Raw genomic sequence first — 25,467 nt, 5'->3', positions numbered from 1 at the left:
TTAGATTTTAGATATTCTGTCTAAGTAACATATGAAATAGTACAAGAAATGAATATTAGAAAGAAAAGTGATGAAAATCATTATCATTTTCACTTAATATAACTGTTCACCTAGAAAATGCAAATGAGTCCACTGAAAAGTGTTGGAATTGCTAAAGTTGAGTAAAACAACTAAATGTGAGATAAATATAAATCAAATAGTACTTCCAGGTAGCAGAATAAGCAAGAAGATATGGTTAAAATTTTCATTGTTAATAGTAGAAATGATCAAACAAAAATCACCAGCAACTAATACACACACACGAGTAATAACAATAATGAATAATTTGAATTATATGAAAAAACTACAAATTTTTATAAAAGATTTAAAGAAGATAATACAGAAAAACACCAAGTATTTGAGAGGAAAGACTGCATGTATATGTAGTCAATGCTTCTTAAATTATCTTCCTTGTAAATCTAATTAAAATTTGTTTAGATGTAGGAGGCACTACAGGAGTGAGGGATAGAGACAAATGTTCTAGCACATAGGCAAAAATAAACTGGTAAAAATACCAAAGAAAATCCTGAAAAAGCAAGACGAATAAAGAGGGGGAAAGGAGAATATTCTTCTCAGATATTAGAATATACTATAAATCTTTAATAAAGTATCAGCATAATAGATCTCCAACCCAAAATAATTTAATTCAACATGTGAGATATCTTCAATCACTGAAGAAAGCAGTGATTAATTAATTAACCACAAGCTAACAATTAAAGAACAAAATGACTTTCACATCATATCATTTAACAAAAAAAGCCAAATGGATTAGAGTTAAATATTTTTAAACCCAGTAGAAATATCCAGGGAAAGCAGAAAAACAAGCTTAGCAAACTCTGAAAAAAGGACAAGCCAAGCTTCAAAGCAACAGAACACTGAGGAAAAATAAAAGTAAAAGTAACAAATGGGACCTAATTAAACTTACAAGCTTTTGCACAGCAAAGGAAACCATAAGCAAAACAGAGTGACAACCTAAGGAATGGGAGAAAATATCTGTAAATGATGCAACTGACAAAGGCATAATTTCCAAAATATATAAACAGCTCACACAACTTAATAACCAAAAAACAAACAACCCTATCCAAAAGTGGGCAGAAGACCTAAACAAGCAATTCTCCAATGAAGACATACAAATGGCCACTAGGCACATGAAAAAATCTCTAATTATCAAAAGAAATGCAAATCAAAACTACAACAAGGTATCACCTCACACCAGTCAGAATGGCCATTATTAAAAAGTTTACAAACAATAAACGCTGGAGAGGGTGTGGAGAAAAGGGAACCTCCTACACTGTTGGTAGGAATGTAGTAAGGTGCAGCCATTATGTAAAACAGTATGGAGATTCCTCAAAAAAATAAAAACAAACTTATCATATGATCCAGCAATCCCACTCCTGGGCATGTATCTAGAGAGAACCTTAATTCAAAAAGATACATGCACCCCAATGTTCATAGCAGCACTATTTACAACAGCCAAGACATGGAAACAATCTAAATGTCCATCGACAGATGAATGGATAAAGAAGCTGTGGTATATTTATACAATGGAATACTACTGAGCCATAAAAAAGAATAAAATAATGCCATTTGCCTCAACATGTATGAACCTGGAGATCGTCATTCTAAGTGAAGTAAGGAAGAAAGAGAAAGAAAAATACCATATGATATCACTCATATGTGGAATCTAAAAAAAAAAGAAAAAAGAGGAAACTAATGAACTCATCTATAAAAGAAACAGATTCACAGATATAGTAAACAATCTATGGTTACCGGGGGAAAGGGTGGGAAGGGATAAATTTGGAGTTTGAGATTTGCAAATGTTAACCACTATATATAAAAATATATAAAAACCAAATTTCTTCTGAATATCTTCTAGTAACCTTTAATGAAAAAGAATATGAAAACGAATGTGTGTGTGTATGTGTGTATGACTAGGACATTGTGCTGTACACCAGAAATGGACACACTGTAACTGATTACACTTCAATTTAAAAAATTTTTAAAAAAACAAAAAACAATTCATCTATAATTTGAAAAAGAAACAAGACCAAAATTGAAGAGCAAATGATAAAATGGTAGAAGAGTTGCAGAAAAGATAAGAAAAAGTACAATTTTTACTATGCAAAGAGTTTATATGAATTGATAAGAAAAACATTAAGATTACAAAACTAAATGGGCAATGACTTAAAGAGCTAATTCACAAAGAGAAAGCATGATTAATAAATGATCTACTAATAAAGCAAGAAATGCCTCTCACACTTGCAAAGATTGTGGCATCTACCAAGTACTTTAAAATGATCTGACAATTTCATTTCTAGGTATCTGTTCTAAGGAAATGATACTGAAAAGGCAGTGCATAAAAATGTCCATGGTAATTATAATACTGCAAAAGTGAAAAATAAATACAGTCATCCCTTGGTGTCTTTGGTTCTAGTTCTGTCCACCCCCATCACCAAAATCAACAGACGCTCAAGTCCCTTGTATAAAATAGTGTAGTATTTGCATGTTACCTACTCCCAAATACTTTAAATCATCTCTAAGTTACCTGTAATACCTAATACCCCCCAATACTATGGGGCTTCCATATCTGTGATGTGGAACCTGTGGATATGGAGGGTCAACTGTATTTAACAGTAGGAAACTGGATAAGTGGATATTCTTCTATAATCATTAAAATTATGTTTGTGACAGTTATGTAATAATGAGTGAAAAAGCTTATATTACACTCTCAAGTGAAAAACATGTGTTAGGGGTTGAACTGTACTCTTCCAAAATTCATATGTTGAAGCAATAACCACTAGTACTTCAGAATGTGACCATATTTAAAAATAGGGCCTTAAATACTGCATGATCTGGTATGTGCAGAATCTGAGAAAGTCAAAATCTTAGAAGCAGAGAGTAAAACAGTGGTTCCCAAGGGCTGAGGGGGTGGGGGAAATGGGAAAATGTTGGTCAAAGGGCACAAATTTCAGATATGTAGGATGAATAAGTTCTAGGGATCTAATGTAAAGCAGGGTAACAACATTAACAATACTGTACTGTATACTTGAAATTTGAAGCATGGATCTAAAATGTTCTTAGCCAAAAAGAAAAAGAGGGAGAAGTAAAAGATAACTTGAGGTGATAAGATATGCTAATTAGCTTGACTGTGGTAAACATTTCACAATGTACACATATATCCAAAAATCAGGTTTTATACCTTAAATACATACAATTTTTATTTGTCAATTATACTTCAAGAATCCTGGAAAAAAATAAAAGGAAAATAGGGCCATTACAGAGTTAATCAACTTAAAATGAAATCATTAGGTTAGGTCCTAATTCGATATGACTGTGTCCTTAAAAACAGAAGGTATTTGGACTCAGAAAATCACACATGCAGGGAGAACAGCATATGAAGATGAAGGCAGAGAACAGCGTGATACATCTGATACATCTACAAACCAAAAAACGCTAAATACTGCTAGCAAACCATGAGAAGCTAACCCTGAAAAAACCCTGATTTAAGATTTCTACTGCCATAATTGAGACAATAAATTCCTGTTTTTTAAGCCATCCACTTTGTGGTAATTGTAATAGAAGCCCTAGCAAACTAATACACAGGGTAAAAAAAACTCTTGTGGCATATGATTGCAACAATTGAAAAGTTTTGTTTTTTTTTAAAAAACAGCCTTACTGAGAGATAATTCACACACCATACTATTCACCCACTTAAAGTGCACAATTCAATGGTTTTTGGCATATAATATTAATTTTTAAAAAGCAGTAAAACATAAATTACATAAAATTTGCCATTTTAAGTGTACAATTCAGTGGTATTAATTATAAACACAATGTTGTACAACTACTGCCACTGTAATTTCCAAAACTTTTTCATCTTCTCAAAGAGAAATTCTGTAACCATTAAGGAATAACACACCATTACTCCCTCTACCTAGCCCCTGGTAACGTCTATTCCACTTTCTACGTCAATGAATTTGCCTATTCTAGATATTTCACATAGTAGGTATACTTCATATAAGTAGAATTATGTAATATTTGTCTCTTTTTTGTCTAGTCTCTCTTACTTTAGTGTAATATTTTCAATATTTATTCATGTTGGACACTTGGGTTGTTTCTATCTTTCTGGCTAGTTTAATAATGTTTCAATGGACACTAGTGTACAAGAGTCTGTCTGAAGTCACTGTTTACAATTATTTGGGGGTACATAAGGAGTTTGATTACTCGGTCATATGGTAAATCTATGTTTACTTTATTGAGGAATCACCAAATTGTTTTTATATCCTTGCAAACACTTATTTTGTTTTTATTTTAAATTTTAGCCATCTTAGTAGCTATGAAGTAACTTGTGGTTTTACTTCATTTCCCTAATGATTAATGGTATTGAATATCTTTTCATGTGCTTATTGGCTATTTATGCCTCTTCTTTGGAGAAATGTCTATGCGAATTATTTGCCCATTTTTTGATTAGGCAGTTTAACTTTCTGTAGTTAAGTTGTAAGAGTTCCGGATATCAAACCCTTATCAGATATTTGCTTTACAAATAATTTCTTCCATTCTTTAGGCTGTCTTTTCATTTGGTTAAAAATGTCCTTGAATGCAATACACGTAAGTTTTTATTTTGGTGAATTCTGATTTATCCATTTTTTCTTTTGTTTCTAATGCTTTTTGTATCCTATCTAAGAATCTACTGCCAAACCCAAGGTCATAAAGATTTACTTCAAGGTTTTCTTCCAAGAGTTTTATAGTTATAGCTTTTATATGTAGGCTGTTGCTCCATTTTGAGTTAATTTTTATAAGGTGTGAGGAAGTGGTCCAAATTCAACTTTAGCATGCAGAAATCCAGGTGTCTGGCATATGAGTTGAAGGAACTATTCTTTCCCAACTGAATGGATTTAGTACCTATGTCAAAAATCAGTCATGGCCATAGATGCATGAGTTTATTTCTGGACTTTTAATTCTATTCCAGTGTCTATATTTCTATTTGTATGCCAGTATCATATTATTTTTATTATTGCAACTTCATAGTAAGTTTTGAAATTGGGAAATGTGGGTCTTCTAACTTTGGCCTTCTTTTTCAAGGCTGTCTGGCTATTTGGGGCAATTCCATATGAATGTGAGGATTTCTGGAGGGGAAAAAAGGCTGTTGGAATTTTAATAGGGATTGTGTTGTATCTGTACATCACTTTAGGTAAAACTGACATCTAAACGATACCAAGTCTTTTTATCCATAAATATGGGAAGTCTTTCCATTATTTTAGGTATCCTTTAATTCCTTTCAGCATAGTTTTATAATTTTCATTGCACAACATTCGTGGTTGATTTTATTCCAAGACATTATTTTAGATGCTATTGTAACTGTAGTTGCTTTAATTTCCTCTGTGGACTGTTCCTTGCTGACATACAGGAACACAATTAATTATTGTATGTTGATCATGAAACCCTGGGGTTATCTGTTTCTGAGTTTTAAGAATTCTTTGAGTATTTGGTTAGCCATTTTGTATCAGATATGTCTATATTTTTCCTGCAGTCTGTGCCTCGTCTTATCATTCTTTTGGCAGTACCATTCATAGACTAGAAAATTTTAATTTCAATGAGGTCTAGCATATTATTTCATGGATTGTACCTTTGGTGCTGTATGTAAAAAGCCATCACTATGCCAACGATTATCTAGGTCTTCTCCATGTTATCCCTAGGAGTGTTACAGTTTTGTGTTTTACATCTAAGTCTGTGATCCATTTTAATTTTTGTGAAGGGTGTAAGTTGTATGTCTAGATTTTTTTTTTGTATGTGATGTCTAGTTGTTCTAACACCTCTTGTTAAAAAGACCATCTCTGCTTCACTGTACGCCTTTGCTTTTTTGTCAAAGATGATTTATCTGTCTGTTCTCTTGCCAATACCATACTGTCTTGATTATTGCAGCTTTATAGTTAAGTCTTAAAGTCAATCTTCTAACCATGTTCTTTTACTTCACTACTGTGTTGGTTATTCTGAGTCTTTTGCCTCTCCATATAAACTTTTGTTGATATCCGCAAAAGAACTGCCTGAAGTTTTATTTGTATTGTGTTAAATCTGTAGTTCAGGAAGAACTGACATCTTGACAATACTGAGTTTTCCTACCCATGAACATGGAATATCTCTCCATTTATTTAGTTCTTTGATTTCTTTGATCAGAGTTTTATAGTTTTCCCCATATAGATCTTATGTATATTTTATTATATTTATACCTCAGTATTTCATTTTTGTGGGTGCAATATTAATAGTATTGAGTTTTAAATTTCAAATTCCACTTATTCCTTGTTGGTATGTAGGAAAGTTACCAACTTTTGTGTATGAACATTGTACCTGCAAACTTTTCATAACTATAAATGGCTTACTAGTTCCAGGACTCATCTCAATATTAAATTTTAACAGCAAAAACTGTCAATAAAATGTTAACATTTGTAGTCTACTGTTACATTGAAATTCAACTATTATGTGAGCAACTGATTTCCAGAATGTAAGAACAGTTCCATGCTAGAAAACTTAATGTAATTTCTGTCAAAAATAGATAAAGGGATCCCTTTTTCCCTTAATTAGCCTGGCTAGAGGCTTATTGATTTCACTGATCTCTTTAAAGAATAAGCTTTGGTTTCACTGATTTTTTTTCTATTGGTTTCCTGTTTTCAACTTAATGGATTTCTGCTCTAATTTTTATTATTTTTCTTCTGTTTACTTAAGATTTAATTTGCACTTCTTTTTCTAGTATCCTAAGGTGGAAGCTAAGACAATTAATTTTAGATCTTTCTTCTTTTCTAATATATGCATTCAGTGCTATAAATTTTCCTCTAAGCACTACTTTTACTACATCCCACAAATTTTAGTAAATTGTGTTTTTTCATTTAGTTCAAAATATTTTCAAGTTTCTTACGAGACATTTTATTTGACGTGTTATTGAGAAGAGCGTTACCTTTCTTCCAAGTATTCTGGAATTTTCCAGCTATCTTTTTATTATTGACATCTAGTCTAATTCCATTGTGGTCTGAGAGCAAAGTATGATTCCTGTTCTTTTAAATTTCTTAAGGATTTATTAAGGTTTATTTTATGGCCCAGAACGTGGTCTATCTTGGTGGATGACATGTAAGCTTGAGACAAATGTGTATTCTGCTGTTGTTGATGAAGTAATCTATAGATGTCCTTATATCAATTTGATTGATGATGGTGTTGAGTTCAACTGTCTTTACTAACTTTATGCCTGCTCGATCTGTCCATTTCTGATAGAGTTGTGTTGAAATTTCCAGCTAGGATAGTAGACTGACTTATTTTTCTTCGCACTTCCATTGGTTTTTGCTTCATGTATTTTGATGCTATGTTGTTACATGCATACACATTAAGTATGTTACGAATTTTTTGGTTCCTTAGTGCATTTCTTTTAATGTGATGTAATACATAGATTTATTTTCTTGTATCTAACCACTCCTGCATTCTTCGGATAAAACCCAGCTTGCCATGGTTTGTATTCCTTTTAATATGGTTTTGAATTCAGTATGCTAGTATTTTGTTAAGGATTTATGTATCTACTGTCATTAGGAATACTGGTCTGTAATTTTTTTTGTGACACTATTAATATGGCTTTGGTATAAGGGTAATGTTGGCCTTATGGAATGAGTGCTCCCTATTTTTGTAGTCTGTGGAAGTGTTTAAGAGGAACTATTGTTAATTCTTCCTTAAATGTTTGGTTCACTTTACTAGTGAAGCCGTCTGGTCCTGGTCTTTTCTTTGTCAGGCGGGTTTTTTATTACTGATTCAATCTCTTTGCTTATTATAAGTCTGTTGAGACTTTCTAGTTTGTGTTGTGTTGGCACAGAGTTGTTCATAGTATTCTCTTACATTCCTTTGGCTTTCTGATGAAAGGTAGTAATATCCACTTTCATTTCTAATGTTAGTTATTTGTTTTCTCCCTCCCTCCTTTCTCTCAGGCTAGCTAGTTTGCCAATTTTGTTGATATTTCAAAGAATCAACTTTGGTTTAATTCTCTTTATCATTATTCTGTTTTCATTTTATTGAACTCTGCTCTAATCTTTATTATTTCTTTCCTTCTGCTGGCTTTGTTTCCTTTGCTCTTCTTTTTCTAGTTCTAAGATATAAATTTAGGTTACTGATTTGAGATCTTTCTTCCTTTTTAATATAGGCATTTACAGCTATAAATCTGCCTCTGCATACTGCCTCCACTGCACCCTATGTGGTGTTTTCATTTGATCAATCTATGAGTACTTTCTAATTCCCCTTGTGATTTCTTCTTTGATCCACCGGTTGGTAAAGAGTGTCTTGTTTAATTTCCACTTATTTTTGAACATTCCAGTTTTCATTATGTTATTGATTTCTAGCTTCATTTCATTGAGGTGAAGTAGAAACTGTGTGTGATTTCAATCTTTTTACATTTATTGAGATATATTTTGGCCTAACACTGAGTCTATCCCGGAGAATGTGCCAATTGCTCGAGAAGAACGTGTATTCTGCTGTTTTTGGGTGGAGGTTTTTTGTTTGTTTGTTTTTTTAACACATGTCTGTTAGTTTTAGTTGGTTATAGTGTTGTTCAAGACCTCTATATTCTTATTTATCTTTTGTCTATACGTTCTAACTGTTATTGGAAGTGGGGTATTAAAAGTTTTCTATTATTCAAGAACTTTTTTTCTCTTAAATTCTATTGCAAAGTATTCTTAATGGATTGAAGATTCCTACAACCTTGTAAAAGGGCAAAAATAGGCTTCAAAATTGACATGTGTATAACTTTCAATCCAGAAATTCTACTTCTAGAAAATATCCTAAAGAAATGATAGTATGAGAATAATAAAAACTAACACTTATTGAGCCTTTACTTGGTGCCAGGCCATGGACTAAGCATTTTAAGGGCATTAACTTATTTACTGGGTATTTTTATTATTATCCCAAATTTGTAAGTGATACAAGAGATTATGAGTGTTTGATCAGTAGATAAATACATGTGATTCCAAGTTTTCAATGCAACAGTGTTTATTATGGAAAAGAAAAAAGGAAGGCAAACCAGTGAACAGATTGGCACTTAGACTTAGAAAACCTGGGTTTAAACTGCACTTTATCAATAATGACTATAAAATCCTTGATTCTTCTGTGTCTCACTTTCCTCAAATGCAAATAATCTTAGATTTCTTCCAGTTTGTACTTTATGATTCTTGTTTATTACCAAAATCACCTAAGGTAGTGCTGGAAACAAGGCAGTCCCTGACTGTAAGTTATTTGAGATGCTAATGTAACGCCTTCTACACATTAATCCTTCCCTAGAAGCACAGGTATTTACAGAAGAAACACCTCTACTTCAGAAAGCTAGCTACAACCGTGCAATCATGATTAATCAAATAAACAAAACAAAACAATCCCCTAAACAAAATAAGACGTAATATCTAGTTTATATTTGTATTTCTAGCAGAGAAATCTTACTTGCAACCATAAATATTCAATCATCAGAGAAAAAGCAAGTTCTGACCAATTCTACCGCATCATTCTTTCATTGATATAATACATTTTTTAAACACATATTAAATATTTGGCCTTGTGCCAGGTTAATAATATACCAGTCTGTGTTTTCAATAAGCTAGGTCATAGTTTGGGTGGGGAAACATTTTGTGAATATATAATTACAGTAAGAACTATTGTAAAGTTATTAACAAAATTCTATAGCAGTACAGAATAAGATATATTTAGACTTCCTGAGATGGCTTTCAACTTGGCTTTTTTATTTGCTGGATGAATAAGATAGTAGACTAGGCATGTTTAGGCAAGGAGTGGGTGGAGGTGGGAGCTGGCAGACAATGCAGAGGAAACAGTATATGTAAGGGTTAGAGTCAAGTAATGGCAGATATCACACTCAGATTATAATTTAATGTTATGGAAATAAAATGTCAATTTAATACTAATTCTCTCACTTTGACAGACATCATATTATTATTATTATAGCTAATAGTTTCTAAGCACTTATGATGTATCAGCTTACATACTTGTTACATAAAACCAATGAGATTGGGTTTTACAAATGAGAAAATATTGGTCCAATGTTTTGTCCAGCATTACACAGCTAGTAACAGATGAGGCTAAGCACTAAAACCAGATTGTCCAAGTCTAGAGCTGGCACAGGATTTCCCTTGCTAAGCACTTCTGCTGAGATGTGTTAGTCCATGCCAATTATCCCACTTAACAGAAGTATCTGCAAAGGTACCCCTGAGCCTCTCCTAAGTTACTTAAAAGATAGAGGGTCTGGACACCTAATCATGCCTCCCACGCAGATTACCAAAATATCTTGTCCAGATATGCAGCCCTTCATAAATATTTTAACTCTTTCCTGATAGACTTCTTCTCCCCACTAAACATAGCTTTCCCTTTCCTTACACAATGATTAGGATGTCTACAACAGCTTCCTATGGATAAGAATGAGAGTTAAGAATACTATGTTTGAAAGATAGCTAGTTTCTACTGTATATCAAAAACAGTAAATAACTAATAGCCCTACTAAGCATAAAGAGGCGAAAATTAATTCAACTTCATAAATGTGAAGTCAAACGATACCTTCAGTCCCTCTAATTCATTTTCCAGTTGCTTAGAATAGTGCTCACTCTGTTCACGCAATTTCCTGTCTTTAGATGCTTCAGCAGCTACAGCTTCTGTATGAACTTCCAGCTTTAAAATAAAATGAAAAAAGCAGATTTCATGATTATAATTGTTTTTCTAATAAAATGTTTTTCCCCATGGGAATTTACCTTGCAATAGGAAGATAACTCAAATGCTGAAATTCATATTAAACAGTATTACCAAACTAAAAAAATAACTTTTTTTCCAAAAATTAAAGAATGAAATATTTATTATTTCACTAGTCTGAAAAAGAAGCTTTAATCACTACCCCATGGGCACTACACAATTTGCCTGACTACTAACCTCTTTTTTGGCTCTTTCTGTTCTGCGCAGTTCTTGCCTTAAGCTTTCAACTTTTTGCATCACCAGGTCCACCTCTTCTTCCTTATCTCGGACATGGCGAGCAAGTTTCTGTTTTTGGGTGTGCAATTCTGTTAGCCGCTCATTGATCTCCATGAATTCCTGCATGGCCAGTTTCCTCTGACAGTGTGCGTCTTTCAGCTCTTTGGATTGGTTTTTTAATCGCTCACTAGCCTGGACTAGTTCCTACAGTTTTATAAAAAGAATATAAGTTACCAATCTGCAACCTAGGGACCCAATTTGGCCATCAAAATAGCTATCATGAAGTCAAGAAGAGCCAAAATTATTCACTTCAGAACAAAATTAAAAAGAAATGAACTACTTATGAACAGATACTAAGAGCATGGTGCTCTGTTCATATTCTCAGTTCCTTATGCTAACATACTAACTGCAAAGGAACAGTTCATTTAACCTTCTGGTACCTTAGTTTCTCTAAGTAAATGTATAGGAATACAAGATATAATGGTCAAAATAAAGATTTTGTGAAATTTAATGGACACTTGTGAGATTAAAAAAAATACGTTGAATGATTACAAATGATAAAAACAAGGGCTGTACTTGATGTGGAGACAAAATCTTGGGCAAGAAGTGAGGAGAAAAGCTACACTCTAATAAAAATGAGAAACTTAGAAGGCGCCAAGGTAGCCTCAGGTCAGTAGAACTACCTGCCTCCCAGCAAAAGGAAATGTAAACGTTCTTTGTAAACGTTCGTCCTTAACGAAACCCAGGGGTTTTTTGTTTTTTTTAAAGAACACACAAATATGAGCTCACAACCATAGATTCCCAAACACCCAAAGGACAAACAACCATAAATAAGGAAATAACATAGACAATAAAAATAAACCCCAATGGTATTTGGATATTAGAATTATCAGATACTGATAAAACTGCTATATATGAAATGTTTGAAGAAATAAAAGGAAATCCTAAAAATGGGAAAATGACAAAAGACTATTAAAAATGTCCAGGCAGATTTATAAAACAACTTCATAGAACATTTAGAAATGAAAAAAATGTAAATATTAAAATTAAAAACATGAATCCACCAATGTATAAAGCTCTACCTTTATGAAGCAAGAAAAATAAAAAGAAACTCAAATCCTGAAACTTTAAAAAATAAAACATACAACAACAAGTAAAAATTTTAAAAAAAGAAATCAGAGGGAGAAGAAAAACCCAAATCACCTATTCCTCAAAAAGGGGGGGAAAAAGATAGAGTAGATATTTAAGAAGTAACAATAGTAACAGGGAAAAGTATTTTTAAAAGAGATGAGAAAATAATTAAAATTGTACATCCAGAAAAATTACTTTTCAAGTATGAGTTTAAAAAATAACAAATGTCATACTAACAAAAATTGACAGAGCTTACTACAATCAGATCTGCACTAAAGGAACCTCTAAAACATTTATTTCAGGAAAAAGAAAACTGATTTTAGAAGGAAGGTCCAATGAAAGAGAAGCGGAGAGCTAAGAAACTGGCAAACACAAATATAAATGTAAATAAACTTGAATATAAGATTGCATTACTAAAATGTCTCACTTGTACAGTAAACAAAAATGATATAACTGAAATATAATACAATATAAATAAAATGTCAAAACAGCACAGTAGTTGGGAATAGGTAATAGAGCTAAAAGTTCTCAAATTGTTTGGGAGCAGTAGTTTAAAATATTAAATCTAGACTTTGTTAAATACACATGATAAAATTCAATTCTATTAGAAACCACTAGAATGAGTAGTGAGTAAAATGGGAAGAAAAAACAAACTAAAACCTCAACTAAAAATCAAGAAAAAAATTTTGCGAGATGAAAAGAATTCTGGAGATTGGTCTAACAACAATGTGAATATATTTTACACTGCTGAACTGTACACTTAAAAATGGTTAGGACAGCAAACTGTATGTTATATGTATTTTGCACAATTTAAAAAAAAGAGCAAGAAAGGAAACAAAGATAAGCATAGAAAAAGCATGACAAATAGAAAGCAAAAAGGCACAAGTGGTAGAAACATGTCCTTACACATTAATCAAAGTAAGTATGACAGGGTTAAGTTCACCAGTTAAAGGCAGTTTGTTATACCAAATTAAGAAACAAAATCTAGACTTAAACAGAAAAAGTATTTTTATAGCACACAGTGATAAAATTCTATTAACTAGAAAGAAATTGCGTTCTAAATTTTGTGCTTCCATAAGACAGACTCAAAGTGTATTAGAAAAAACTGCTAGAACTTCATAGAAAAATTGGTGAATACATCATCATAATGAGAAATTCCAATTTCTCAATCATTAACAGATAAAACAAGTAACTAAAAAACACTGAATATAAAGAAGATTTGAAAAGCTTAATTTGCAAGCTTCATATATAGAACATGCATTCAATATTGCAAAACACATTCTTCTCAAGCATATATTGAATATTTAAAAATGAAACAGTCTAGGGCATGCAGTAAATCTGAGTAGGTTTCAAAGAACAGATATCGTACAGATCAAGTTCTTTAATAACAATACCACTGAAATAGAATAAAAAAAAGGGCTAAATTCTGTAGTAACTCACTGGTCAAGGAGAAAAATCATAAAGAATATTAAAACATTTAGAACTAAAAATTTTTTAAATCAAAAAACAATAAAAAATGTTTAGTACATACTAAAACTTGAGGGTGCTTAGTAAAAGATATATATATATATATAAATTTATTTATAAATTTATAGTCTGCAATACTTATATTGAAACCAAAAAATAAAGTTGAAACTCAATGAAATTCCACATAAAAAGTTAGAGATAGAACAATACATTAAGCCTTTGGTCCAAATATGAGATGATGATAATAAAGTGCATAAATTAATGAAAAAGAAACATGAGAATAATGAAGATCAACAAAGCCGGAAGTTGGTTCTTTGATCTCACTAAATATCTGGTGAGGTCAAAAAAGGGAACAAGAATAAACGCACAAAGAAATAATATTAAGAAAGAGAGATTATAACTTCAAATCTAGGAGAAATAAAAAGGATAAAAGAATGCAATGAAAAACTTTACATCAATTTATCTGTCAACTTATGCAAATATTCTAATTTATCAAAACTGTTTCAAGAAGAAATAGAATGCCTGAATAGTCCTGTAACAATTAAAGTAACTAAACCAATAGCTAAGAAAATTTTCCCACTCCCTTCAGTGGGAAAGAATCTCCAGGCTCAGATGGTTTTACAGATGTTTCCGCCAGTGTTTCAAGGAACAAAATGTCCCTTTTATACAAACTTTTCTAAAGAACAGAAAAAGAGGCAGTGCTACTCAGCTCATCTTGAGACCAGTATAACCTTGATACCAGAAAAAGACCAGAAAGATAAGAAAAAAAAATTATAAGCCAATGTTATTACAGAAAACAAATTATAACTCCTTTAAAAAAAAGACATTAGCAAATCAGTTCCAGTGATGTATAAAGTGGATAAACATGAACTCTGGAACTAGACTCTTTGTGTTGAAATTCCAGTCCCCCACTTTCTAGCTCTACGATCTTGAGTAAAGGTGCTTAACTTCTCTGTGTGCAGTCTCATCATTTGTAAAATGAAAAGAGGACAACCACTACTGCTGTTGCTGCTGCTGCTGCTACCTAAATCATACGTTTCTTTAAAAGATTAAATGATCTAAATATGGAAAGCACTTAAACCAGTACTACTGGAACTGAAGCTACATAAGTGTTACCTATACTATCATATTATTTTTTAGGAGACAATACAAGGGCAATGTAGTTTCATCAAATTTCTAGAAATTTGTTGCAATACTGTGCAGAAAAGCACATTTAATAAATTCAATACACATTCTCGATAAAAATGATTAGCAAAACAGGAATAGAAGAAAATTTTCTTAACCTGATAAAAAATATTTACAAAAAACGTACAGAAAATATTATTATTAATGGTGAAATATTTAAAGATATTTTCTTTGAAATCTGGAGTAAGGTAGGGACACCCAATATCATCACTTCTATTCAACATTGTATTGGAGGTCCTAGCTAATACAGTAAGATGAGAAAAGAAAGAAAAGTGGGGGGAAAAATCAAGATGAAGAAACAAAACTGTCATTATTTGAGAAAACCATAAAGAACCTCAAATATAGCTTTACAATTAATAAGAGTTTAGCAATGCTGCTAGAATAGAATCAGTAAGAAAATGTAATTTTTAAAGATTCCATTTATAATATGAAAACACAGAAAAAAAACATTCAAGGAAAAGCAAACGAGACCTGCAGAAAATGTTAAGGAGAAACATTTTAAAAGACTTTAAAGATAAAGAGGAGATATACCATGTTTGTGGATAAAAAGACTGTGGGGCTGCAGAGAAAATAATTTTATCTTTTGTACAGTTAGACCTTTCTAGGCAAGTTTTACTGAAACTTGGGGCCTAAAAACCTTGTAAAGTAATTTATGCCTAATTTAGATAGTGAGAAAACTCCAAAGCGATTTAACTCCTGGACTTCTGTGTTTACATTTCAAGGAGGGGCGGAGAGAGAGATAAGAGCCTGGACCAGGGAGATATCTTCTTCATAGAGCTGGAGACTTGGGCTTATCTTTCCACTGGTGATTTATTTTTATTCCAATGGGTCCTCCATCCTTCTCTTTAGGTTTCCAAGGAAACCCTCAGAAAGGTAAGTAGAAATGAGGGAAGCAGAAAGCATCTGCCTCTCTTCTCTATAAAACCCCCCTGATTCACTCTTCCAAGGCTCCTCCTCTACCATACAGACTCCGTCTGTGTAGGATTTCATCCATCCATCCAGCTCTCATAGTGTTGCTCTAAAGGTAAGAACTGGTATACAGGGAAGCCATGTGGTTAATGTTTTGCTGTATGTAAATCGTAATACTCTGCTCTGCTCTTGAAATCTGTCTTTGCATTTAGAATAAATATGGATAAGAACTTAAGGACTCAATATTGTAATGATGTCAGTTCTCCTGAAATTACTCTATAGATTTAATACAACTTTAATCATTTCCCATCACAGTTTTTCAAGAATAGAGAGTTGAGATACAGACCCATGAATAAACGAAAATTTAATATATGAAAGAGGTGACATTGCGCATCACTGAGGGAAGGAGGGCCTATTTAGTAAATAAACAACTGGTTAGTCACATGGGAAATAGTGAAACTGGTTCCTTATGATCCACAAAAATTAATTTCTGATTCATTAAAAATAAGCTTAAATATGAAAGACCAAACTTAAGAACTGCAAGATAAAAATTTAGAACTATTTTTTACCTCAGATTCCTTACATAAGCCAGCAAATGCACTAACTGTAAAGATAAAGATTGATAAATTTGACTATATTAAGATCAAAAACTTTTGTTAATTAAAAGATTCCATAAAGAAAGTGAAAAGATAAGTCACTAACTGGGAAACATCTGTAACGTACATAATTGACAAAAAATTTGAACGTCCAGAAACTTTCAAGAATTGTTACAATAAGGAAAAGACAAACAACCCAACAGAAAAATGTATAAAGGATATTAAGAGGCATTTCACAAGAGAATAAATATAAATGATAAATAGACTTTTGTGAAGATACTCAACCTCATTAGTAATTAGAGAAATGCAAATTAAGGCCATACTAAAACATCATTTTAGACTTAAAATATCAATTTAGATTAGGCTGGCCAACAATAATATATCTAGTATTATGAAGTATCATTGAATATAAAAACTTCTACACACTACTAGTGGGAGTATAAATTGATATAATCAGTCAAAAATGATTTGACATTATCATAAAAAATAGAATTTGTGCGTTGTGTATGGCCCAATTATTCTATTTTTATTTGTGTGTGTGCGTGTGTGGATGCACGTTCAGCAATGTTCATAGCAGTATCATTTATAGTAGCTATCAATTATAAGCAACCTAAAAATGTCTGCAAACAAAAAATTAGATGAATAAATTGTGGGTGTTGACATAATGGTATATTATACACCAACTAAATGGATGAGCTACAGCTACATGGATGAATCTTAGAAACATAACACCGAGTAAAAAAAACAAATTGCAAGAAATTGCATACACTATTTTACAAAGCTCAAAAACAAGCAACACTAATATACTGGGTATAGATATACTAATATGTGATAAACGTTTTTCCTAAGTAAGGGAATGATTAACATAAAACTGAGAACAGTGATTACCACGGTCAGGGAAGTGAAGAGAAAGGAATAGGAAATGACTACCCAAAACTATGCCACAAAATAGGTAATGTTCTATGTTTTAAGTTGGATGTTAGGTCCATTTTATCATTTACATCAAAATTTATATAATGTTACATTGATTCTTTTATAAGCACCAAATGAAAAAAATCTTAAAAATATCTGCTGCTTGTAGGATATTAGGCAAATCACTTAAAATTCTTTATCAATATGATTTGTTTCATTTCAGCATTACCCTCTTCTCTATACTAAAAGGATTTTTAATATTAAAATTTACTAAAAATTGGCTAAATATCTGTCACTATAAATCTAGAAATCAGATGCTCATCCTTATTATGTTAACGAAGTTTGGCTGAGTAATCCTACCTTTAAATACATAATAGTAACCACTAATATAATATTATTATTAAAACAGATAGAACATTTAACTGTTATAAATTCCAAATATTATTAAATTGGTCATGAATATAAACAGATCTATACACAACACTGCTTGAAAGTGCATCAAAAAAAAAGTAAAAAAAATACGAATCTAATTCAATTTGACCTTGATAACTTTCTCTGTTAGTCTTTTTGATTAGTTTCATCAGCAAAAGGTTATTTGTTTTATTTTTAATTACCTTCACTGCCTCACAGGCAGCAAGACTTATTGTAAGTCTTCCCAGAACGACAATCTGTATTATTAGTGAATTATATACTACATCATTGAATATAATTTATACTATATCATAAACCATTTAATTCTTTTTGTGTTGGCTAGTATTAATTCCAACATTTTAAACTTTGTTATTGAAAGGCAAAGTACACAAAGCATGTCATTTAAGTGAAGTATTTTTCTCTAGTGCTTGAATATTATATACCCTATTGGACTGTTTTCACAGTGTCTTAACTATTAATAAATTTTGTTGATATTTATAACACTACTCAAGTGGTCACAAAGTTCTCATGAAAATAACTAGCTTATTTCACCCATGCTTTGAGAGATAAACTGCCATTTTAAAAAACGATTAAAAAATTAAAGAAATTTTGTTATAATCTTTTAAAAATGTTCATTTTAGCAAGTCACAGTGAAAATATGCCTGTATTTCCAACTTTTCCAGACACTAAACAGATTTTAATCTTTTCTCATTCATAGTATTTTTTTCAATAACATTTACTTTTAGTTGAGTCCTTTCATTATTAACTTTACAAAAGAACAAAAGATCCTGAACTTTAAAGCCTCAAAAATGTAACAGTTTCTTCACTGCTAGCCATTCATCAAATTATATACACCAAAATAACTGTTGAATTTTTTAAACCAACTTTTTACAGATAAAATGTACTATATTTTATTGTAATTCATTATGAATGCTTCCCATATATAAATTAAACAAGATTAAGAATTCAGAACAGGCTTTAACAATCTATCCATATATTTTTACCTTATTTAATTCTTCCCTTTCTTGTTGTAGTGTTTTGATTTGTTTTTCATAAGCTTTGATTTGTCTAAAAGCATCATCTAGCTCTCGCCTCACAGAATTAGCTTCTTCAAGTTGCTGTTCCAAGTGACTTGATTCTAAAAAGAGGAGACAATGTTTCTTTTACTATTTGCATAAAAACGAACACTTAAAACCAAGATTTAAAACAACTAAATTAAAAAAATAAAGTATTTTGAATTTGGTATTAGGCTTATGGACACCACATACCAGTGACTTGTGACAATTAAATGCTTATCAGTTCACTGTAAAAATGGTGAATGGATAAGGCCAGTGTGAAGAGCAAAATTTATGTGCAAAAATGCCTTACATATCTATTAGGAAAAAAAAGAACATACTTCCAAAAACAGTATTAAAAACTTAAAACTTTAACAAAAAAGAACAAAACCAATCAAACAAATAAAACAGACAAGATGTCCCTTACTGTTGGTTACCATCCTTATACTGCTATTACTCAAATTACTGTATGATGGTTTTGCTTCTAATACTGTGGTTCCAGACCACCCAGTCTGGTTTCACTCACTAGTGGTGATTTGAAGAATAAATATTAATTTCTAAAAGCAAATATCTGAAAGAGGCTTAGGAAATCAAGTAACTTGACTAAAGTCACATTGCTAAATGAGTATCAGAGCTAACTAGAGTCCATCAATTCTTACATCAACTTCTCTAACTTAAAAAGCATCATAATTAAATAATGTTTAATGTTATCAATTCAGAAGTTATAAAACAAAGTGAAATTATTAATTTTAACATATGCTTAAGTAAAATGTAATAAATTGATATGAGATATTCCTGGCATCAAAAGTAAATTAGCAAATTAAAGAATTGAAGCCAGTGAAAACAGAAACCTAAACATACTCATTGCTAATTTTGTTCTGAATATTTTCTATTCTTTACAGCCTTGTTACTCTGAGTGTCATCCCCAGACAAGTAGTATTAGCATCCTCTGGGAGCTTGTTAGAAATGCAGAATCTCAGGCTCCCATCCCAAACCTAATGAATCAAAATCTGTATTTCCACAAGATCCTCAGGTGACTCATTTGCAAATTAAAGATCAGGAACAAATGTACAAATCACTGTACATTGTTGAATTTGATGCTTTCAATAAATGAACAAGTGTTTAAAACATATTAGTCCTGTTGAAAAGAGCATTTCATTTGTATAGATAAGTTCTGTAGTCAAAGTCACTTACATGCATTCGTGTATTACACACTAACTGATTCTAGATTCTTTAAATAATTTACTAATATTCAGTGACTTAAACTTATAGATTTATTAAAAATTTAGTTATCTTAGGTATTTTGAAAGTCTAAACATATTTATAGATAGCATAGTTTTTAGCAATTTCGAAAATATCTACAAAGTTGCATTTAATTAGTTTTCATTTTGCCTTAATAGTATGATTTAATAAGTGTTTTAGTAGAAGAACAGTAAAAAAGATCAAGGGATGTCTAATGTTAAGGATCATAGAGTGTTTACTCTTATATTCAGAAAATTACATTTTTATCATTTTTCAAAGTTCAGCAGTTCACGTGGGAATTTTTCTGCTTATAACTAATTTTTTCAAACATATTAAAATTATATTTTGTTATTTTAAGTTTTTAGCATTTTTAGGATTTCAACAATTTTTAATAAGAAATCAATTTAGTTTCCTATTTCTAATAATTTAGTCAAAATTTAGTATGTGACAACTAAATGACACTTCTGCCATTTCTGGGGTCATTTAATCTTATGGTTAAGGTATATCAATCTAAAGTAGCAACATGGTGCATTTAGTAATACCTTCTGAGAATGCTTACTTCCTTTCTTCAACTTTGAAAAGTTCTTCCCTAGCATGTTAAATTCTTTTTTGCAAATTATTGAGTCATTTACTTATCTAAACTGCTCTGTATTAGAAACAAAAATGAAAGCAGTATTTCACAAAACGTCTACGTCATATAAAGTTTACAGTAAAATGTATTAAATGGGCTAGCTTCAACAGTCTTTAAAGATGTTTTTATTGTTTTATTTCAATATGGGTTAAATTTTAGTTATATCCCAGCCATTTCACTTTGGCAGCTTTGCAATGGAGTTAAGTAGATATACAAAATACATGTCAGATTTTTGTCATTCATATTTTAGATACTTTTAAAATGGACAAAAAGCTCAAAATATTCATTTAACAATAACATATAATTTATGACAAGTACATGAGGAAATGTACTGGATAAAGAAGTGTTGGAGAAGACAAACCCAATCAATTACTTATTAAATCCTCTAATATGGAGAGAAGTATGGCACTTGTAATTTGGAATACATAGAATTTTATATTTCCCCAAGATAAAAAAACCCAAATCAAGAAAAATTCAGAATTCATTGAATTTCGGCCAACTACTGTAAAATGGCTCAGGCAGAAGAGCCTTCACTTGCACTAGAACAGTGAATTCGATTAAAACTTCGAAAGAAATCCTCAAAGGCTATCAAAAATATCTATCAAATATATAGCAACACAATTAGCCATAACAATTGAGATGAAGTTATTAAAAACTAGCTTTAGTGAATAAATAGAAAAGCAGTACTAGGAAAATGGGGTTAGCTCATAACAACTGAATGGTTTTTAGCTCACAGCTGCTAGTAGAATTCTGAAACTCAATCTGCTAGTAATGAGGATTTAATGAGGGCACAATATGTAGTAATTTTCTTTGCACTGTGTGGTATATAAGAAAAATATAAAAAATGATCTCTGTCTTGAAGGAGATAAGTTAGGAACACAAGAGTAAAACTCTTTAAATCATAAATAAAGCAGAAAATCAAATACAAATTGTGTGGCAGGTTATATGGATGGTATAGGACTTAAAAGAAGGGCAAAAAAAGTACATGCATACCACAAAACTGCAGAGCGGCTGAGACTGGAGTCAGGGAGGCTGGTAGAACGAACAATTAAAGCACCTCTCTCTGACACACAAGAGCAGTGTCAAAGCTTTTCCTCTATGGTTTTATTTCTAAAATAATTTGTAACTCTCATGATGTGGAGAGATGTTACCTCTAACCATGATGAAGAAAAGCAGGTTCCCCTATTATCATCTCCCTCCATTCACTATCTTTCTCCTTTACGTACATAGTGTAGGACAATATGTGAGTATATGTAAGAGTGAGAGACAGACAGAGACAGAGGGAGAAAGGGACACAGGCAGACAAAGCAAGGGAGAGCTATTTTAGAGAGCTGAGAAAGTACGTGGAGGTGCAATCTAGAATAGGAGTTACAAAGCACATTACAGATTACAACAAATGTTTTATTTAGAAGACAAAAAAGCATTCATTTATTATCTGATGTAAAATTGTTAAATGAGAATTTGAGTTTTTATTTTTGCTTACAGATGGTCAATAAATATGTATTGAGTATCTGCTATATGGTACCAAGGAAATCTGCCCTACTTCCCTAGAGTCTGGAGTATGATGAGGAAAGCAGATATTAAAATGAAATTATAAATAATTATAAATGTATTACAATTTTCTAGGAGTTTTAAAATATTGGAAAAACTCCCAGAGGTAAAGAAAAGATAGACAGACATTAATGGTAGATAACAAAGATCTTACATATGAAAGATCTGGAGTACTATTATAGGTACTTTGATACATCAATGAATAAAATACCCAGAGTCCCTGTTTTTAAGGAGCTTATACACTAAACAGTGAAGTGAGAGAAGTAAAGTAATATACAAATTTAAAAATGTAAACGGCCTAAATGTCCATCAACAGATGGATAAAGAAGATGTGGTATATTTATACAATGGAATACTATTCAGCCATAAAAATGACAGCATAACGCCATTTGCAGCAGCATGGGTGTCCCTGGAGAATGTCATTCTAAGTGAAGTAAGCCAGAAAGAGAAAGAAAAAAACTATATAAGATTGCTCATATGTGGCATCTTAAAAAAAAAAAAAAGAACACAGATACAAAACAGAAATAGACTCGCAGACATAGAATACAAACTTGTGGCTGCCAGAGGGGAGGAGTGTGGGAAGGGACAGACTGGGAGTTCGAAATTTGCAGATACTGACAGGCATATGTAGAATAGATAAACAAAATTATACTGTATAGCACAGGGAAATATATACAAGATCCTGTGGTAGCTCACAACAAAAAAGAATATGACAATGAATATATATATGTTCATGTATAACTGAAAAATTGTACTCTACACTGGAAATTGACACAACATTGTAAACTGACTATAGTTCAATAAAAAAAATGTTTAAAAAATGTGTCATAGGTGAAAACTTTCATAGAGGAGTAAAAGTTAACAAATGAACAAATAGAAGATCTGAGCAAAGATACAAAGTCTCAACAAAGAAACAAAAAGTTAAAGAAGAACAAGATGAAAATTTTAGAAATGAATAAAATAAAGATCTCAGTGACTGGATTAAGCAGCACAAAGGAGTGATCAGAGGAATCAGTAAACTGGAAGATATAACCACAGAAATTAACCAATCTGAGTAACAGGAAAAAAAGAATGAAAACAAAATTAACAGAACCTCAGAGACTTGTGGGATGATAACAAAAGATCTTACTTATATCCATGTCATCAGAATCCCAGAAGAAGAGAAAGTAAGCAGGTCTGTAAAAGTACTCAGAAAAAATAGAGTCTAAAAAAAAAAATCCCCAAATTTGGCAAGAGACATAAACATACAGATTCAAGAAGGTGAACAAATACCAAACAAAATAAGCCCCCCTATTTCCAAGCCAAAACATGCCATTAAACATCAGAAAACTAAAGAAAAAGAAAAACCCTGCAAGCAGCCAGAGAAAAACAACACCTTGGATAAAGAGGAAAAATACTCAGAATGACCGTGAATTTCTCCTCAGAAAGTAGGAAGACCTAAAGGAAGCAACACAATATTTTTCAGATATTAAAATTTTTATTTTACTATCAACCCAGGCCCCTATGCCCAGCAAAAATATTCTTTAGCAATTAAGGGAAAATTAGGACATTCTCAGATGGAAGGAAAATGAAGAGAATTTGTTGACAGTAGGCCTATCTTTAAAAAATGGCTAAAGGAAGTTCTCTAAACAGAAAGCAAACAACAAAACAAAGAACTCAGCAATATTAGGAAGGAAGAAAGAGAATCATGTAAAAACACTGGTAAATACAATAGAATTTTTTTCTCTTAAGTTTTCTAAATTACATTCCATGGTTGAAGGAAACGTCATAACCATATCTGATGTGCTTCTAAAACATTTGAAGAGGAAATAATTAAAGCCATTACATAATAAACAGAGAGAATAAACAAGTGTTATCAACACAGAACAGACTTATAAGATAGTTTATGTAAGCCTCATGGTATCCACAAAGCAAAAACCCTCAGTAGATACATGAAAGAGAAAGATAAGGGAATGGAAAGTGATCAAATCACAAATGAAGTCAGTAAGAGAAGAAAGGAACAAAGGAACTATAAAATAGCCAGAAAACAATTAGTAAGATGACATTAGTAAATCTATCAATAATTACTTTAAATATAAATGGATTAAATTCTTCCATAAAGACCCTGATTGGCTGAATGGGAAAAAAAAAATACAACTATGTGTTGCTCATGGGACTCACTTCAGCTTTAGGAACACAGATAGGCTCAATTTTTTTTTAATATAATAATAAAGGGGTCAATTCAAAAAGAGGATATAGTAATTATAAATTTTTATGACCTCAACTTTGTAGCCCCTAAATATAGTAAGCAAATACAATAGATCTGAAGGGAGAAACAGATAGTAATACAGTAATAGTAGGGGACTTCAATATCCTACTTTCAACAATGGATATATCATCTAGACAGAAAATCAGTAAGGAAATATTGGACATGGACTATACTTTAGACCAAATGGATCTAATAGACATATATAGAACATTCTATCCAACAGCAGCACAATATACATTCTTCTCAAATACACATGGAATATTCTCCAAAATACATCAAGTTAGGTTACAAAACAAGTGTTAAATTTAGAAAGACTGAAATCATACCAAGGATCTTTTGCAACCACAAAGGTATGACACTAGAACTCAATAAAGGGGGAAACGGGAAAATTCACAAAAATGTGAATTAGACAACACATTCCTGAACAACCATAAAGAAATTAAAAGAAAACTTAAAAAAATGTTGAAACAAAACAAAAACGGAAAAAATATACCAAAACTTACAGAATGCAGCAAACGCAGTTCTAAGAAGAAAGTTCCTATCAATAAATACCTACATTTAACCAAAAAACAAAAAACAAAAAACTCAAACACCTAACTTTACACTTCAAGTAACTAGAAAAAAATAAAGGTACTGATCAGTAATCAAAATCCTTCCAACAAAGAAAAGCCCAGGATTTAATGGCTTTATTGGTAAATTCTTCCAGACATTTAAAAAAAGATTAATGCCAATCCTTCTCAAATTCTTCCAAAAAATAAAAGAAGAGGAAATACGCTCCAACTCATTTTATAAGGCTGGTATTACACTGATACCAAAAAGCCAGACAAGGGATGCCAAAAGCAAAAATCAACAAACAGAATACATCAAACTAAAAATCTGCACAGCAAAGGAAATCGTAAAATAAAAAAGCAACATTTGGAAAGAGAGAAAATATCTGCAAATCTTATACTGGACAAGGTGTTTGTTAAACTTAATAAAGGGAAGCCTCACTAAAATGGAGCTGGAAATCCAGAAGAGGGAAACTCTTACGTAGTACCTCTCTACATCAATTTCAGGAAGAATTGTCCATTACACACCCCCAATAGAAGACTCATCAATTACAGGACC

General features: G+C 31.6%; 1 protein-coding gene across 11 annotated transcripts in view; it reads right to left on the bottom strand.

Moving 5' to 3' along the window:
* The window catches only part of CDC42BPA (CDC42 binding protein kinase alpha), a 233,565-nt gene that overhangs the window by 82,281 nt on the left and 125,817 nt on the right, over positions 1–25,467 (bottom strand). For 9 of the 11 annotated variants that reach the window (XR_012063552.1, XM_031690085.2, XM_015234804.3 and 6 more), the window contains exons 12-14: positions 18,638–18,771; positions 10,984–11,226; positions 10,618–10,728 (exon numbers count right to left, since the gene is read on the bottom strand). Coding sequence is in view for 10 of the 11 variants with exons in the window: in XM_031690085.2 (XP_031545945.1) it covers positions 10,618–10,728; positions 10,984–11,226; positions 18,638–18,771 (488 nt within the window). In the remaining variant the exon portion in view is untranslated. The remainder of the gene's footprint in view (positions 1–10,617; positions 10,729–10,983; positions 11,227–18,637; positions 18,772–25,467) is intronic. The other 2 variants (XM_072948636.1, XM_006198820.4) reach the window with 1 other exon arrangement.

The sequence above is a fragment of the Vicugna pacos genome, chromosome 23, assembly GCF_048564905.1.
Source record: "Vicugna pacos chromosome 23, VicPac4, whole genome shotgun sequence".
NCBI classification, from domain to species: Eukaryota; Metazoa; Chordata; class Mammalia; order Artiodactyla; family Camelidae; genus Vicugna; species Vicugna pacos.
The sequence above is the reverse complement of the archived record's forward strand: the minus strand, read 5'-3'. Positions and strand labels throughout refer to the sequence as shown.